We start from the raw sequence: 19,311 nt of genomic DNA on the forward strand, positions 1-19,311 counted from the left end.
TCTCAGGATGGCAGGCTGTCATTATCGGGGTACCGCAAGGATTAGCGCTAGGACCACAGATGTTCATAATTTGTATAAATGATTTGGATATGGGGACCAATTGTAATTTTTCCAGATTTGCTGCTGATACCAAACTTGGTGGGAACACACATTGTGAGGGAGATGCAAGGCAGCTTCAAGGGGACATGGACGGGCTAAGTGAGTGGACTAGAACATGTGTTAGGAAAGTGATAGTTTATGTTAGTTATATTGGTATTTGGGATAGGAATAGGTTCTAGCCTTAATGGTTAAGTTTGATTTGTATTTCTGTATCGGTGTGTTAAGAAAAGGTCAAAATGAGTTTTAGTTTCACTTTAAAATGTGCCTGCATTTCTAATGAGAGTTTACGACTAAGAAGTTAAGCAAATACAAGAGTAGAAAAACTGGGCTGTTGCCTAGCAACAGGGGTCCAGAGAGGCAGGTACATCCCATAGACAAAAACTAGAAACAGCAGTTTGAGTTCAGTTTTGAAGACAGCTATTATGCTAAAGCAGCCAAGAAGGCTCAGGTAGCCAGTTCCAAACTAAAGTTGGTTGAAAGTAGCTGCCAGGGAGAGACTGGAGCAAAAGGGACAGATAGCCAATCCCAAGCTAAAGAAGAAAGTCTTCAAGACTCCAGGGGAATGGAACAGAAGAAAATCTCAAGCAGACCTTCTAGTCAAAGGACGGACAGGAACTGAGAAAAGTTCCTGTTAAGTGAAGTTAAGAGTGAGGGGCAGAGAATGGCTCCAAGCTTCAAGCTCCAAGCTGCAAGAAGCAGAGCCGAAGTGCTATAAAGGCTTGTGAGATGTCAGAAGGTCCAAAGAGGCAGCTGAAGGCCTGTAACTCTTTCCAATGGGCATGTAGAGCAGTGATGTACTATTAACAGTAGAGTCCATGGAAGAAAGCTCGAATGCATGTGACCTAGGGGAGAGGAACATCAGAAGGAGAGTTCGAAACTCTGGAGGTGGGCCCTTGAGGAAGGTGTCTGAGAGAAAGCGTCAGTTTGGGAGAAGATTCCAAGGTGAGTTCTTGGAAAGTGGAGATTGGAAACCCTCATGTGAAATATGGAGTTCAGTGAGATTAGTTGGCTCATGGTTTGATAAACTTCTGAGGAGTGAGATGGGGGGGTGGGGTGGTGGGGTTGGCGGGGAGTTGGAGAGATCCATAGCATCTGTTTGGGGTGGCAACTGTCACTTGGTTTCAGAGTTTGGTGTGTCTGACCACAGGTCACCAATTGGTTAACATGGACTGTACTTACTCTGAACATTCGGTAAGGGATAGGGTGATGAATCTTTGGAATTCACTATCCCAGAGGGCTGTGGAAGCTCAGTCATTGAGCATGTTCAAGACAGAAATCGATAGATTTCCAGAGACTAATGATAGCAAGGGATATGGAGATAATGCCACTTAAGTGGCATTGAGGTAAATGATCAGCCATGATCTAATTGAATGGCGGAGCAGGCTCAATAGCCTATTCCTGTTCCTATGTTTCTACTGTGCAGTGGGGGACTGCTCTTCAGCATGGTTAACAAGTCTCCATGTCAAATCTATTGATGGCTAACTGAACTTTCAGAATTATCACCAATATGTTTTGTATTGACACCAACACACTAGCTGCCTGTGCTTGTAAACATTTCAAACACCGACACCACAAATATGCAGTCTCCAGAGAATACAACCATTACATCAGCAAAGACATGCCAATCCAGACAGACTTGACCAACCTATTACCAACCCATCTCAAGGTCAGATGGCCATTTTGGGCCATCTTTGAAGCCCATCAGTGATCTTCCTGGAGCCTTAAATGACCAATGGCATAACACTTGGAAGACTTGGGAGAATTGCAACATTCCTTATAGAGAATCCCACAGTGCAACATGAAAGATCAAACCTTCCGCGCAAACAGGGAACAACTTTCAACTGGCTCAGAACTGGTCATGTTGGATGCTGCCATCTTCTTCATAGATGGAAGATTAAAGCATTCACATCACGTGACACTGGAGCAGATCAAACAACATCCTCAGAAGAGATTCACAGATAGCTTACAAGATATCCACACCATTTGACCTGAAGCTTTGTCATAGATACCAGAGATACTGGATCTTTGATTTGTGTTTTGCAACTACCACATGAAAAAAACGACAACCAATCAGCCATATTAACACTCTGCATAGTGATAAGTGGAAATCGACCCAATTTTTAGAAAATCTATTACAGACGTAGTTTGTGCATTTTTATTTTAGCTAGAAATAAGAAGACCCATACAAAAAAGATTATAGGCAACAGGTGTGCATTCAGTAAAATGCAGACAGGAAAGGAAAACCTCTAATGTTGCCGAATATTGCAAAGCACCCAGTTATCAAGTACAGTACTGATGTGGGTAAGATTACATATTGCATCTGTATCAACCTGCAGATTGCAGTTAAATGTCTGAGTAAGACTCAAACGATAACTAATCCACTAGTGACCGCATTAGACTGAGGTTTAGTATAGAACTGCAAAACATCTGTCAAATTACAATTTAGGAACAAAAGCACAATACATTTGCTTTTTGCTGACCTACATTTTAAAAGTACTAATAATTAAACAAAATATACCATGGCCTAATGTTAAAAAGAGCACCAAATCACAATATTAAATTTTTCCTTTACAAATCCTTCCTACACTTCTGTACTTAATTAAATGTTAATTATATTTTTATGCATATAACATCCAAAATGAGCAAGTCTGCCCTATTTGCCACACCAGCAACCCAGAGTTCAAAGAACCACATAGACACTTCAGTTGTAAACAAGTGAGACTTAATTTTATTTCAGCAGTACAATTTTATGAATTATTTCAAAACATTGCAGCCCTAATTTAACAATTGTTTATTCTAAAAACACAATTCAGGTTTCTAGTGCATAGTTTTAGCATTGCCCACCACAATTACGACACAGTGAAAAGCATGATAATGACAAGACAAAACACAAGATGCTTCAGAGTCCTCAGTTTTACTTGTAAAAACCTGTAGCATTTTGCTCCATACAAACTTCACAGCTACCACTGTACCAATTCCAATAATTGAGGGGGACACCTTGGATCCCAAATGTAAGATATTGCGGTGCACAGAACTAGGGCCTTACTGAAGTACATACACAAGGTAACATAAGGGTACTATTACCAGAAATTAATTTGTGTAGGGATGAGAGTGTTTTGGTTTTATGTAAAAGAAACAGCTTCAAAGATAACCTTCAGCATTAAAAAGTTTAGAGTTTTAAATTCATTAGGAGGAACAACCCTAAGGATTGATATTGGTTAAACGCTATGTGCCATTGTACACAATACCTTTTTTCCCCTCGAATGTATTATTTCCTTTACCATACATGTGTCCCCCCCAAAATCAGGCAGCTAACTTGTTCTCAGAACCAAACAACTGTTTGTAACCAGCCCAAGTTCGCTCACTCCTGGCTGTCTCTTCCTTTCTATCAACAGCTCAGCTGTTTTTCCAAAGAACAAATTGAACAGATCGAAGACAACGCTTCAACACAGGAAAGGTTTCCTTCAAAAAATTCAATGAGAGTCACAATCTGATATCAACACCAAGGCAGAGGACTGAGCATCATTGTCTCAAAAAAAAACTACTGGATCAAGATGTTAGAGATTTGATGGCTCTGTTCTTGGAAAGGTTTTACAGTAAAGCCTGTGTATACATGACTTTATCCATGTTCGAGCTGAGATTGGATGGTCTGGTACAAAATATAGTTAGGAAGAGCCCAACAATGAATGTTAGGGGCCTCAGCAAAATAACCAGTGGCAGCTGGATATATCTCAAATTGTCCTGTCAAAGAACATTTGATAGGGTTGTGCACAGATCTGTCCCTACTCTATGGAAATGCTACCTTTACTGAAGAGACTTTAGATATAAACATGTGATTATGATGCAAACAATTCAGACCTTGAGCCATAACAATCCAAACAAGCTAGCCACTATACATTGGCAAATGTCAGTTTTTCTTAAAAATTTTCCCCTTTATCCTATGTCAGTACCATTTGCAATTTACTTCTAACCTGCAAGTGAGTCTAAACCTAACACACTTATCCCAATTGACTCCTGAATTCGTACCTTGGCAGAGCTTGCAGTTGTGCAATCTAAAAGTTATGACTGGTATACAACAGTGATGAAAAGTTTTGCTAACAGAGTCTGTTCAAACATATGCAATCTATTTTTTAGTGATTGGAGCTGTACTCTAAAAATTTGTCACCATGTGAACAGAATATCTGACTTTTATAAAAACTAGGGTTGCAATAAAACCCAACGAACTTTACCATAGCTACTCTATGTACCAATTTATTTGGGGCTATTGACAGGCCAGCTTCAAATTAAAAAGAAAACACTTTCATAAATATGCTGCAAAAGAGCCATCTCTCAGTGATCTCTGCTTAGCCCATTTTAAATTTGACAAGTAATTTTAAGATGAATACTGCTACTTTTAGGTTGTCAATAGTGCAAAATATCTATTTTGCCAAAAATAGTCCCAATACCTATGGCACGAGTAAGACTTGTGTTTCACTATTTATTATGGATTAAACTCTAACAGATATCAGTTCAGGGTTTTACATAGAAATCAATGGCTGTACCAATTTATGCTCTCATAGAGCTAATGTGTCAAATCTGCACTGCTTTCTGTTACCAACAATTAAACATCTGTGAAAGCAAATATGAACAACCTGAAACCTGAGGATTGGAAAAAAAGCAGTGGCCTTTCATTAAACACAACACTGATCAGAACATGTAAATGATCGTTAATAGCAAAGCAGCCAAATCACGGTCCCCAAAAATCACCAATAGCAATAGTGAATAAAGCATACAGAAGATTCTTAAAGAAAAGGGGATCCTTAACGTGGCTCCTAAAAGGCAAACTTTCAGTCCAGCTCAGGGATTGCTAGCTAGAGTCCAGTGCCATTACTCAGATTAAATCTCATTGAGGGTCTGCATTTCTGTAAAAACACCCAGCAAATAAAGCAGCATTTTGACAGTTTCCAGTTTCAGTCATACAAACTTATTTTGTGCAAGAACCTTGCGTTACACCACAATGCAATCTGAAGCACAGCTGACCCACGGCTTCAAAGTATGCTTCCAATCTATGTGCAACCGAGGTGTTCACATCCTCAAGCTACAACAGTACACAATTTTTGCTCTTCTTCTTCCTATGAGGGTAGAGGACTGCTCTCACGGCCTCCACAAACACTTCTCGGATCCCGTCCTGATTGAGTGCTGAACATTCCAGGTACTTAACCGCTCTGATTTGTTTGGCTAAGGTGACGCCCTGATGCATCGTTGTTGGGGAAAGGCTTTGCTCCTTGAGCTTTTTTATGGTTTCAGAATCATTCCTTAAATCCTTCTTCGTACCAACCAAAAGTATGGGAACATTTGGACAGTGGTGCAAAACCTCTGGTTGCCATTTATGACGGACATTGGCATAGGAGGAAGGGCTAGCAACAGAAAAACAGATAATGAAGACATTACTCTGTGGATATGATAGAGTACGGAGACGGTCATACTCTTCCTGCCCTGCAGTATCCCAAAGGTTGAGGCTCACAGTTCGTCCATCCACAGTCATCTGTGCACTGTAGTTGTCAAATACAGTGGGGACATATTCTCCAGGAAAAGCGTTTGTTGTGTAACTAATGAGAAGGCAGGTCTTCCCAACTGCACCATCTCCCACAACCACGCATTTTATAGTCTGCATTATTCATATGGCACGAAGGTCAAGCTTCAGACTGTCAACACAGAAGAAAAATGAACCAACATTATGATAAAGCACTTCACAATAGTAGCCACCTCACTACAACCTATAACCACTGTGCTTTGTAGCTCCTATCCAAGCATTAAACAGGCTCCACAATCTGAAGTAAAGCAATTAGGTAGTCAAAGCTGCAGGTAGTTGAGCCAGCCAGAATATATAGCCTTTAGTAATACTAGAATGCTGGAACGTTTCCACAGAACCATTGACAAAGTTCAAACATAAAGCTATCAAATGCACCAGAGGCTCTCCTTTCCTGATACATAAGGTGTTAAAGTCCATACCCCTAGTTGAATGGGAACAGAGAAATCTTCCAGATCCTGCATAAAATTCCTCCCTCAATTATGATCACCAAAAAGATTGGTCATTTATCTCATACAGTTCTCTCCTTTAAGAAAATAGGATGAGATCGTTAATCTCAACTGAATTCAAGCTAATAATGTTTTTGTGCTGGAAATAATGACAATTAGGCTTTCTCAGATCCCTGCTAACTCCACCACTTAACCTTAATCCAATTGAACTTGCACAGTTACTACCCACTTGCTTCAAATATCTCAAAATACTCAGTATGTTCGATTACTACCAGAAGTGTTTTTCAAATTTCTTAGACAGATAACAGGTAACCCTTGCCTCCTTCTACTTCCACCCCTTGCCCCTGCACCCCCCAATCCCCATTTGCACTGCCCGCTACACCCCAGGACCCCCTTGCTCTTCCACTCCCGAGCCTCTTGCCCCTCCACCCCCTCCAACACTGTACCCCTTGCCCTGTGCCCATCCCAAACTCCCGCGCTGCATTCCGCCCCCTCCACAACCTCATCCACTCCTCTGCCAACACCCACCCCCTTCCCACCTTCTCCTCCCTCACTACCACCACCCACACCTGCCCCACCCTGGCCCCCTCGCCCCCCACCCCCTCGTTCCCCCCCAGCCCCCAGACACCGTGCCCCCTTTCCCCCAGCACCCACATGTACCCTCCTCCCCTTGGCCCCTCCATTCTCCCCATCCCCCCACTGCCCTCTCCACACCCCACCTCGTGCCCCCTCTACACTCCTCCAACCTTGTCCCACTGTCCACCCACCCACTGCTCCCTCCACCTCCCTACCCCCCTCCTACCACCTCTTGGCCCCCTCCTAACTCAGCCCCCCTGAGCCCTCCACACCCCGTCCCCTCCACACACTCTCTGCCAGCCGTGCCCCATTGCCTACCGACCCTCTGCTCCCTCCACCCCCCTCCTACCTCCACCCACTGCCTCCTCCTCCCCACTCTTACCTCCCCCAACCCCCTCCACCTCCCACATCCTCGCCCACTCCTCCACCCACCCCCTCCCCATTGTCCCGTCCTACCCCTGACCCCGTGCCCCCAAACCCTCACTCCTCCACCCACGCCCTCCCCTCCTCCACCCACCCCCTCCCCCATTCCCCATCCTATCCCTGACCCCATGCCCCCCACCTTCCCAGCCTCACTCCTCCACCCACCCTCTCCCCTCCTACCTACTCCTGTCACCACCCCTGCCCCCAGCCGCATAACCTGCCTCCTGCTCCCAGCCGCCTATTACCCCCTCCTCCCACCACCCCCTCATCACCCTACCCCCCACCCCATTGACCCCTCCTAGCCCCCACTCCTTTGCTCCCTCACCCCTCCTATCCCCACCCCTTGCCCCCCAAACCCTTGAGCCAACTCCCACACCTTGCCCCCCCCTCCTAGCCTCCCAGACCCTTGGCCCCCCTCCTACCCCACCCACCAAGACCCTTGGCACCCCCCTCCTACCCCCCATGCCCCCCTCACACCCCCCATGCCCCCCTCACCAAGACCCTTGGCCCCTCCTAACCCCCAGACCCTTGGCCCCACCTCCTCCTACCCCACCATGCCCCTTGACCCCCGCCCACCACCCATGCCCCTTGACCCCCACCCACCACCCATGCCCCTTGACCCCCGCCCACCACCCATGCCCCTTGACCCCCGCCCATGCCCCTTGACCCCCGCCCACCCCCCTTGACCCACCCCCATGCCCCTTGACCCCCTCCCGCCCCCCAAGCCCCTTGACCCACCCCCATGCCCCTTGACAACCTCCCGCCCCCATGCCCCTTGACCCCACCATGCACTTTGACCCCCTCCCGCCCCCCCCATGCACCTTGACCCCCCTCCCGCGCTCCCCATGCCCCTTGACCCACCCCCATGCCCCTTGACACCGTCCCGCCCCCCCATGCCCCTTGACCCACCCCCATGCCCCTTGACACCCACCCGCCCCCCCATGCCCCTTGACCCACCCCCATGCCCCTTGACCCCCTCCCACCCCCCCCCCATGCCCCTTGACCCCTTCCTGCGCTCCCCATGCCCCTTGACCCACCCCCATACCCCTTGACCCCCTCCCGACCCCCCACGCCCCTTGGCCCCCCCACGCCCCTTGGCCCCCCCACACCCCTTGGCCCCCCCACACCCCTTGGCCCCCCCACACCCCAGACCCCTTCCCACACCCCAGACCCCCCCGACCCCCCAGATCCCCCCCACACCCCTTGGCCCCCCCACCCCACTTGGCCCCACACGCCCCAGACCCCCACCCCCCTTGGCCCCCCACGCCCCAGACCCCCCCCACCCCCCAGATCCCCCAGACCGCCCCACGCCCCAGATCCCCCCCACCTCCCAGATCCCCCCCCACGCCCCAGACCCACCCCACCCCACGCCCCTTGGCCCCCCAGACCCCACCCCTCTTGGCCCCCCAGACCCCCCCCCCCTGGCCCCCAGACCCCCCCCCGGCCCCCCACGCCCCAGACCCCCCCACCACCCCCCCACGCCCCAGACCCGCCCACCCCCCCACGCCCCAGACCCCCCCACCCCCCCCAGACCCCCACACCCTCCGGCCCCCCCCCCCCCCCACCTACCCACCCCCACGAACCCCCTCCACACCCCCCCCAGACCCCACCCCCCCAGACCCCACCCCCCCCACACCCCACCCCCCCCCCCACACCCCAGACCCCCCCCACACCCCAGACCCCCCCCACACCCCAGACCCCCCCCACACCCCAGACCCCCCCCACAGCCCAGACCCCCCCCACACCCCAGACCCCCCCACACCCCTTGACCCCCCACGCCCCTCGCCCCCCCCTCGCCCCGCCCCTGACCCCCCCACGCCCCATACCCCCCCACCCCCGCCCCAGACCCCCCCACGCCCCAGACCCCCCCCACCCCCGCCCCAGACCCCCCCACCGCCCCCCCAGACCCCACCCCCGCCCCCCCAGACCCCCCCACCGCCCCCCCAGACCCCCCCCCACGCCCCAGACCCCCCCCCCACGCCCCAGACCCCCCCCACCCACGCCCCAGACCCCCCCCACCCACGCCCCAGACCCCCCCCCACCCCCCCCACGCCCCAGACCCCCCCCACCCACGCCCCAGACCCCCCCCACCCCCCCCCCCGCCCCAGACCCCCCCCCACCCCAGACCCCACCCCCCCCCCACCCCACCCCCCCCCCACCCCAGACCCCACCCCCCCCCCACCCCACCCCCCCCCCACCCCCACCCCCCCCCCCACCCACACCCCCCCCCCACCCCACACACCCCTTGGCCCCCCACACCCCTTGGCCCCCCACGCCCCAGACCCCCCCCCACGCCCCAGACCCCCCCCCACGCCCCAGACCCCCCCCCCACGCCCCAGACCCCCCCCCCACGCCCCAGACCCCCCCCCCACGCCCCAGACCCCCCCCCCACGCCCCAGACCCCCCCCCCACGCCCCAGACCCCCACACACCCCTTGGCCCCCCACACACCCCTTGGCCCCCCACACACCCCTTGGCCCCCCACCAGACCCCCCCACGCCCCTTGACCCGCCCCTACGCCCCTTGACCCGCCCCTACGCCCCCCCACGCCCCTTAACCCCCCAACCACCACCCCCCCCCCTCCCCCGCCACCCCAGCCCCCTAGACACCCTCCCGGCCCCTGACCCCTTTCCACTCGCCCTTGCTCCCTTTCCACTCGCCCTCTCTTCTGCCCCGCTCCACCATCTCTCTTATTAACCTTCCTCCTTCCCCAGCCTCTCCCTCCCATTCCTGCATACTTCTCTTTCATTTCAAACTTTCTTTCGATTTCCCTCCCCGCATTCGGTTCCCGGAACCTACTCGCTTTCACTAACTTCGCACCATTTGTGGCTCGGACACAATCCACGGCTTGGGAACTGACCTTCAACAAATCAAAGAACCCAAGTCCCAGGGTAGCTACGCCCTCCCGACTCCTGGGCCTGTAAAGTACCCTAAGCCAACTTCCACTTACCTCAACGTCCCCGGAACAAGCTTCATCCGGGTCCTGCGCGTAATGCCCCCTGGGGAATGTAGTACAGCCCTGCAGCTGCTGCGCGGGCGCAATAAAACGGCGGTTGTGAGCTGTCCTGGTAAGCGCCGCGCATGCGCACAGAGGCCAGGTGGAGGCCCATTCGCTTTGGAGAGTCCCTGCTGTGGAGATTGACGCACATTTCCCATTTGTTGACTATAACAATAGGTAATGAAAACGTTGCACAGAGGCGTAATCAGACAAAGCTAACTGTTGAGCCAGATATTGAGAAGCAACCAAATACATTTTAGAGAAGGTTCACTCGGTTGATCCATGGGCTGAAGGGATTGTCTTATGAGGGAAAATTGAGCTTATACTCATTGGAGTTTAGAAGACTGAGAGATGATTTTATTGAAGCATATAGGATTCTGAAGCGGCTTGTTAGAATGGGTGCTGAGACTTATGGAGCAGTAATTGTGTAGTGGTATTGTGGTTGGACTGGTAATCTAGAGACCCAAGGTAAGGCTTTGGAGATAAGAGTTCTGTTGAGGAGTCATACGGACTCGAAACATTAACTGTGTTCCTCTCCACAGATGCTGTCAGACCTGCTGAGTTTTTCCAGGTATTTTTATTTTTATTAATGCTTTGGAGACCTGAGTTCAAATCCCACCACAGTAAACGGTGGAATCTAAGTTCAATAAAAATATGGAATTATAATCAATTGTTATAAAAACCTTAAGTTAAATACTGTGGATGCTGGAAATCAAAAACAGGAAATGCTGGAAAAACTCAGCAGGTTTAACAGCATCTGTGGAGAGAAAAATAGAGTTAATGATTTGAGTCTGTATGACACTATCCCCTCTCATGTTTCAAATTCACCCCGGATTACAGGTACCGCCAGGACATACAACATTCCTCAAACTGCTGTTCTCGCCACATCCTGAGATCCACACTCAGTGCCATGTGCTGCCACATGAACACACTTGACCTCTCCCTCCAGCAGCACCGACGCACCCTATCTCAAAGCTGTCCTTATCTCCAGTTTCATTTTATTCTTCATCTCATCCAACATCTTAACAAGAAACTTTGTCTCTTCCTTTCAGGTGCTAAGGGACGCAAGCTCTGTAGAAGAGTCAGACAGACTAGAAACGTTAATTCTGTTTTTCTCTCCACAGATGCTGTTAGACCTGAGTTTTTCCAGCATTTTCTGTTTTTGTGTCATAAAAACCCATCCGATTCACTAATAAGGAAATAAAGTCTAGCCTACATGTGACTCCAGACCCACAGCAATGTGGTTGACTCTTAAATGTATCCTGAACAAGGGACATAAATGCTGGCCTAGCCAGTGATGCCCACATCCCATGAATAATAAAATAATGGGTCTCAGAAGGTTGTTAGTGTTTGGAATGGCTGAATAAGACAGATTATTGATCTAGTTAGTCAAGGGTTATGGGGAAAAGGCAAGGAAGTGGAGTTGAGGCCACAATCAGATCAATCAAGATCTTATTGAATGTTGGAGCAGGCTCAAGGGTCTGAATGGCCTCCTCCTGCTCCTATTTCTTATGCTTGATCAGAGGGTATTTTAGGAAGGACCTTAAAGGAGGTGAGGAAGTAGAGAAACAGCACATTAAGCAGCACTTCACTTATTGACACTAAACAGTATAAGTTGATACTAGGACAAGTGACCAAAAGTTTGGTGAAAGAGTAGCATCTTAAAGGAGAAAATGAGGGGTTTAGGAAGGGAATTCCAGGGCCTACGTAGCAAAAGGAATGGCCATTGATGGTGGAGTGAAGATAATTTAGAATGTGCAAGAGGCCAGAATCAGAGGAGTGCAGATATCTCAATAAATTGAAGGGTTGGAGGAGTTTACAGAGACAGGGCTGAGGCCATGAAATGATTTGAAAACAAGGATGACAAATTTAAAATTTGAGGCATTGTTGGATTGGGAGTCCATATAGGTCAGCAGGCTCAGGGTGATAGATGAACAGGATATGGTGCAAGTTATGATACTGTTATGATCCCAGCTGATGTTACCACTGGACAAGCCTGATCCCAGGGTAGAACCCAGCTTTATAGATCCTAACTTTTATTTTTTTTAGATAATGGAGAGTTGCTACTGAACAGAGTCACAGGAGTCAGCTGATGGACTTTTAACAAAAGAATAAAACATTTATTAAACAAGAAAAGATGAACTATATTACATTACTCCTTCACCCAGAACTGTACCTTTACAGATATATACAGATTTGTAAGGATAACACAAGTTACAAAAACTATCATATACTTTAATGTTCACAGTAAGTACACAATCCATGTAAACTAATAGGTGGCCTGTGGCCAGGCACACCATACTCTGAAACCAAGTGACAGATGCCACCCCAAACAGGTGCTATGCTATGCTCTCTCCTCAACTCCCCCCTCCCCCACCCCCAGATGCTTGTCACACTGTGAGCCGACCAGTCTCACCAAATTCCATCTTTAACACGAGGGTTTCTAATCTCCACCCTCCTAGAACTCACTTTGGAATCTTCTCCCAAACTGACACTTTCTCTCAGACACCTTCCACAAGGGTCCGCTTCCAGGGTTTCGAACTCTCCTTCAGATGTTCCTCTCCCCTGGGTCACCACATGCATTCAACCTTTCTTCCACGCACTCTCACTGACTCAGCTGTCAACAGTACACCATTGCCTCACGTGCCCGTAGCATTGGCATTGGAGGCAGTCCAGAGAAGGTTCACTCAGTTGATCCCGGGTATGGAGGGATTTTCTTATGTGGAGGGGGTTGAGTGCCTGTACTCATTGGAGTTTAGAAGAATGAGAAGCGACCTAATTGAAGCATATAAGATTCTTAGGGGGCTTGGAAGGGTAGATGCTGAGAGGTTGTTTCCCTTTGTGGGAGAGTCTAGGACCAGAGGGCATAATCTCAGAATAAGGGGTCGTCCATTTAAGACAGAGATGAGGGGGAATTTCTTCTCTCAGAGGGTAGTGAATCTGTGGAATTCTTTACTGCAGAGGGCTGTAGAGGCCTGCACGTTAAGTAATTTCAAGGCTGAGGTGGACAAATTTTTAATCAGTAAGGGAATCAAGGGTTATAAGGAAAAGGCAGGAAAGTGGAATTGAGGATCATCAGTTCAGCCATGATCTCATTGAATGGCAGAGCAGGCTCAATGGGCCGAATGACCTACTTCTGCTCCTACGTCTTATGGTCAAAGAGTTACAGACCTTCAGCTGCTTCTTTTGGACTATCTGACTTCTCACAAGCCGATATCACTTTGAATCTTCTTCGTGCAGCTTTCGTCTCTTTAAGTTGAAGCTTGGAGCCTTCCTCTGCTCCTTATTCTTAAATTCGCTTAACAGGACCTTTTCCAGTTCCTGTCCTTCCTTGGACTAGAAGGTCTTCTTGGGACTTTCTCCTGTTCCACTCCCTAGTTTGGGGGACTTTCTTCTTTAGTTTGGAACTTGCTATCGGTCTCTTTTCATGTCCTGCCTGTCCTAGCACCTTCTTCCAACTTCACTCAAACTGTTGTTTTTTTTCTGGTGTGTGTGTGTGTGTGTGTGTGTTTCTCCCGCTCTGGACCCCCGTTTCTAGGCAACAGCACAATTTTTTCTACTGTGTTTGCTTTAACTTCTCTTCAGGAGTTGTAAAACTCAAATTGAAATGCAGGTATACAAACAGCTTTAGATCTACTGTCTCCCTCAAAAATGAAAATCCCAGGTTTCACCTTTTAAAGTGAAACTAAAACTTAACCTTTCCTTAACACAGAAATACAAATCAATCTTAAACATTAAAGCTAAAACTCATTCCTAACACCAACAAATACAAAGATAACTTACTTAAACTATCCCTATTTCCTAACAATAAAGGCAGCAGTGTTTTACAGAGGGTGCGCAAGGTAGGAGGCCAGCCAGGAGAGCACTGGAATAGTGGAGCCTAGAGGTAACAAAGGCATGGATGAGGGTTTCTGTAGTGGGTGAGCTGAGGCAGAGGTGGAAACAAGTGATGTTACAGTGTAATTTTGGGGAAGTTGAGTGTATGACCTTGATGTTTGAAGGCACAGTTGTCAATGGTGATGAGATGCACAAGATGCCAAAGTTGGGGAAACTGAAGCTTGAAAGGAGGGGGTTGAAGATCTGGAAATGATTGCAGAGATAGGGAGAACCTAGGCCATGAAGGAATTTAACAAAGATAAAACTTTTAAATTGGAGACACTGAGTGCTAAACTAGTTTAGTGAGGACAGCAATCATGCACTTTGGAGCAGGACAGGATTTGGGCAGCAGAGTTTTAGATAATCTTAGTTCACAGAGTGCAAAAGGTGGGATACTGACTAGGACAGCATTAAAATAGTCAGAACTGAAGATGACAAAGACGTAGAAAAGAGTTTGAGTAGCTGATGAATTGATGCTGGAGTATAGGCTGCTGATGTTACACAGTTGGAAGTGGTCTTCGTGATGGAGAGAGCATTTAGGAGTTGAAAGTTCAATCTGGGTTCAGACACCAAAGTTACAAAACATCTGGTTCAATCTGAGAATCCGGTCAAGATTGTTAATTGTATATTAATTGTGCTTAATTGTATGTAGGTGATGGATATTCACTTATGTGCTTATAAATAGAAAAAGACTGAAACTATGGTGGCTATGTTAGGGTGTGCATGTTTGTAAGGTGTATTCCTGCAAATAAAGTTTGACTCCATTTCTGTCCTTCAACATCTGACATTCTGGAATAAAACAAGGCAGCAGGAAATAAGAGCAGTAAACAAAATCGAAAAAGTAATTGGTGAATGAATCCCAGGAACACCCAAAGAACATGTAATAGGTGTTTCAGGTATAATTTGATGTATTGTTATGCAGTGAACTGCCCAAAGTGAAGAGGTAGGGTCCTTGAAATGACATAAGACAAAGGGAATTCTGAGGATGAAGATAATGATGAATCTGAACAAATTATGCTGGTCAGAAGGAGTTCTACTCCTGTGATGAATGTGTTAGCTGCCAGCTCCTTTACCTGTGCACTACTAGATGGTGCTTGTATTCAAACATATTTTGCCTGATTGGATAAAATGTTATTTTAATTTACTAAGTAGTGAGGGCCACAAGGTTAAGGAATATAAAAGTGTTACTTGCTTTAGGTTTGGCGATGACAACACGTTGAGATCACTAAGGAGTGTGGTAGCTGAAGTAAGCCATTTTGTAAGTACTGATGTAGCTGGAGTATTGTGCACCACACCAACGCATTGGACAGAATACATAAGCGGTTTATGAGAATGGTTCCAGGGATGAGATACTTCAGTTATGAGGAAAGATTGGAGAAATTGGGACTGTTTTCCTTGGAGAGAAGCCTGAGAGGAGACTTGATAGAAGTTTTCAAAATCATGAGGGGTCTGGACAGAGTAGATACGGAGAAACTGTTCCCGCTCGTAAACGGATCAAGAACCAGAGGGCATAGTTTTAAAGCGTTTTGCAAAAGAAGCAAATGCGAGATAAGAAAAAACTTTTTCACATAGCAAGTAGTTAGGGTTTGGAATGCACTGTCTGGAAGTGTGTGGAGGCAGGTTCAATTGAGGCATTCAAGAGGGCATTGGATGATTATCTAAATAGAAACAATGTGCAGGGATACAGGGAAAAGGTGGGAGATTGGAAGTTAAAATGCTCAGAGAGCCGGTGCAGACATGATGGTCCGAATGGCCTCCTTCTACACCGTAACAATTCTGTGATTCTGTGAGCTATGCTGTTGAATAAAAAAGCACAAATAGAACTTGGCATGGAGCAGATAAGGCAATCAATTTTGGAAAGGCAGTTGATCTTCAATTTCAGTCAGGCCATTATTTTATCCCTTAACAAAACCTGTTCTTTCTCATCTGAGTGTTAGACAAGGATTAATGGCATCAGGTGATAAGAATCAGAGAAAATTACAAATTTGCTCACCCTACAAGTCAGATGTTAAAAATCCTGCTAAAGGATTTACGTACAGTTGATGAAGAATACACAAGGCTAATAGAAGAGATTAGTGAGAAGTGTGAAATCTGTAAAAAGCATCAAGGGTTGCTGCCATATCATATTGTGAACCTTGCATTGCCATGCGACTTTAAAACTGTAGTTGCCATGGATCTAAAGGTGTTGACAAAGACTGAAATATGTTCATCCTACATTTTATAGACCTTGCGGACCAGATTTAGTCTTCCTTTAATAATACATGATAAGAACAAAAGGGATATTATGTACAAAATCATGGAGAAATGGATAGGAACCAGACTTGGGACACCAGCAGAGTTCCTGAGTGATTATGGGGTCGGGGAGGGCGGATTTTGCCAATGACAAACTCAGAGAAGTGTGAAAGTATAAACATCATGGCCATATATACCGCAACTGAAGGACCTTTCAGCGATGGACTTTGTGAAAGGAATAACATGGTGATCAATGAAATGGCGCATAAACTTCTAGCTGATCAATGAGACTGCAAGTTGACAAACTTCTGCTCTATGTGATCATCCTCCTGCTCAAGAAGGTACAACAAATATTATTATTTTCTGCACATTTGAATGTTTCCATGCAGGGAGACATGCTTTCAACAAGGCTGAGGTCTCAGGTTATAAAAAGCACTAAAGCATAAGACCATCTGAGACTGAGTTTAATTTGGAAACTTTGTATTCTATAAAAGAGGGCCATAGGGAATAGAAAGCCTCTGGTAAGGTAGAATGTCAGAAGGCAACACTTATCAAACAAAGCAATCACTCCTCACAATTTTTTGGAATTAATTTAAAAATCTCAGATTCTGAGCAGCTGATAAAAGTATAAGAGGCACCTTGTATCTCAGATGCACTTGCATTTTGTGATAAAGGTCCTGAGGAACAGAATGCAGTAGACCAAGGGCTGGATAGTGGTAAAGTGAGTGATCATGACACACATGATAGAGCTATCACATCCACAGGCCAAGTGCCCAGAATGAATACTCAGGTGACATATATTAGAAGGGGGTCTAGTGAATGGAGGTAGCAACAATTATGGGACATGTAGATAAAGCTACAGAGAAGTTAAACATGGGTTAAATGTTCAGGATGAAAGCCAAGAAGCGAGGTGCATGGACTGACATAATGGGGTGAAAGTGTGGAAAGTAAGAAAGCGCAGTGCAAAAACTGATAGTGGGTCCGGACATGACTCTTGCATCAGAAAACTATCAAGAACAGGAGAAAGAACCTCCAATAGCGCAAGAGGGAGATCTTGCAGTAGTAGTCCCTACAGGCATAAAAGTGCATGTGGAGGCTGTAGCTTTAATAGATGAGACAATGAAATGAAGGCTACAGGACAGTCTTGGAGCAATCTAGAAGCAGAGGAACTCATAAGAACATAAGAACTAGGAGCAGGAGTAGGCAATTCAGCCCCACGAGCCTGCCCCACCATTCATTACGATCATGGCTGATCTCATTTCGGCCTCAACTCCAATGTCCTGCCCTCTCCTCATAACCTTTCAACCCATTAGTAATTAAAAATCTGTCTATCTCCTCCTTAAATTTATTCAGCATCCCGGCATCCACTGTACTCTGAGGTAGTGAATTCCACAGATTCACAACCCTTTGATAAAAGTAATTCCTCCTCATCTCTTATTTAAATCTACCACCCCTTAGCCTAAAACTATGGCCTCTCATTCTAGAATGCCCCAGAAGGGGAAACATCCGCTCCACGTCTACTTTGTCTATACCCTTTAGCATCTTATATACCTCAATTAGATCTCCTCTCATCCTTCTAAACTCTAGCAAGTATAGGCCTGAACTGCTCAATCTCTCCTCATAAGACAAGCTCCGCATCTCTGGAATCAATCTAGTGAACCTCCTCTGAACCGCCTCCAGTGCAACTACATCCTTCCTCAAGTAAGAGGACCAAAACTGTGCACAATATTCCAGGTGCGGTCTCACCAAGCCTTGTACAGTTGCAACAATACTTCCCTATTTTTATACTCTATTCCTTTAGCAATAAATGCCAAAATTCCATTTGCCTTCCTTATTACCTGCTGTACCTGCATACTAGCTTTCAGCGATATATGCACAAGGACACCCAGATCCCTCTGCACTGATGCATTCTGAAGTTTCTCTCCATTTAAATAATAAGTCGCCTTTTTATTCTTCCAACAAAAATGGATAACCTCACACTTATCCACATTAAACTCCATCTGCCAAATTTTGGCCCATTCACCTAACCTGTCCATATCCATTTGTAAATTTCTTATTTCTTCATTGCAACTTACTTTCCCACTTATTTTGGTTTCATCTGCAAATTTAGCTATAGTACATTCTATCCCTGAATCCAAGTCATTAATATAGATTGTAAATAGTTGGGGCCTAAGGACCGAACCCTGTGGCACCCCACTAATTACATCTTGCCATCCAGAAAAAGACCCATTTATCCCGACTCTCTGCTTTCTGTTGGTTAGCCAATCCTCTATCCAAGCTATTATATTACTCCTAACTCCGTGTGATCTTATCTTGTGTATTAATCTTTTGTGCGGCACATTATCAAAGGTCTTCTGGAAGTCCAGATATACTACATCTACAGGATCCCCATTATCCACTTTGCTTGTCACATCTTCAAAGAACTTTAGCAAATTAGTCAAACACGATTTACTCTTCATAAAACCATGCTGACTCTAATGGATTGCATTTTGACTTTCCAAATGCCCCATTACTACTTCCTTAATAATGGATTCCAACAATTTCCCAATGACAGACAAACTAACTGGTCTATAGTTTCCTACTTTCTGCCTCCCCCCCTTTTTGAATAAGGGCTTTATCTTAGCATTTTTCCAATCCGCTGGAACCTTTCCAGAATCCAGGGAATTTTGGAATATTATAGCCAATGCATCCACTATCTCTGCTGCCACTTCCTTTAAAACCCTAGGATGTAGGCCATCAGGTCCTGGGGACTCGTCACCCTTTAATCCCAATAGTTTGCTCAGTGCTTTTTCTCTAGTGATGGTGATTGTTCTAAGTTCCTCCTTCTCTATATCCTCTGCACTACCTGTTACGATTGGGGTGGTACCAGTGTCCTCCACTGTGAAAACTGAGGCAAAATATTGGTTAAGCGTCTCTGCCATTTCTGCGCTCCCCACTATTAACTCCCCAGTCTCATCCTCCAAGGGACCAACATTCACTTTAGCTACTCTCTTTCCTTTTATATACTTGTAGAAGCTTTTGCAATCAGTTTTTACATTTTGCGCTAGTTTTCTTTCATAATTTACCTTTGCTCTTTTTATTATTTTCTTA

At 46.9% G+C, this 19,311-nt stretch overlaps 1 protein-coding gene across 2 annotated transcripts; it reads right to left on the reverse strand.

Moving 5' to 3' along the window:
* Positions 1-2,804: 2,804 nt before the first annotated feature.
* On the reverse strand, positions 2,805-10,197 carry LOC144683699 (rho-related GTP-binding protein RhoG-like). 2 transcript variants are annotated; one of them, XM_078546979.1, is made up of 2 exons: positions 10,066-10,197; positions 2,805-5,783 (listed from the first exon to the last, which is right to left on the reverse strand). In XM_078546979.1, the coding sequence occupies exon 2, from the start codon at positions 5,750-5,752 to the stop codon at positions 5,177-5,179; it is 576 nt and encodes a 191-aa protein (XP_078403105.1). In that variant the 5' UTR covers positions 5,753-5,783; positions 10,066-10,197; the 3' UTR covers positions 2,805-5,176. The 2 variants fall into 2 exon arrangements, with proteins under 2 accessions (XP_078403105.1, XP_078403104.1); XM_078546978.1 differs by having other exon boundaries at positions 9,976-10,072.
* Between the last annotated feature and the right edge of the window lie 9,114 nt (positions 10,198-19,311).

This window comes from Cetorhinus maximus, chromosome 8 (genome assembly GCF_964194155.1).
Source record: "Cetorhinus maximus chromosome 8, sCetMax3.hap1.1, whole genome shotgun sequence".
Taxonomy (NCBI): domain Eukaryota; kingdom Metazoa; phylum Chordata; class Chondrichthyes; order Lamniformes; family Cetorhinidae; genus Cetorhinus; species Cetorhinus maximus.

What these genes read in the sequence shown, in the direction of transcription:
- LOC144683699 (XM_078546979.1), bottom strand. Translation starts at nt 5,752, where the DNA reads ATGCAGACTATAAAATGCGTGGTTGTGGGAGATGGTGCAGTTGGGAAG.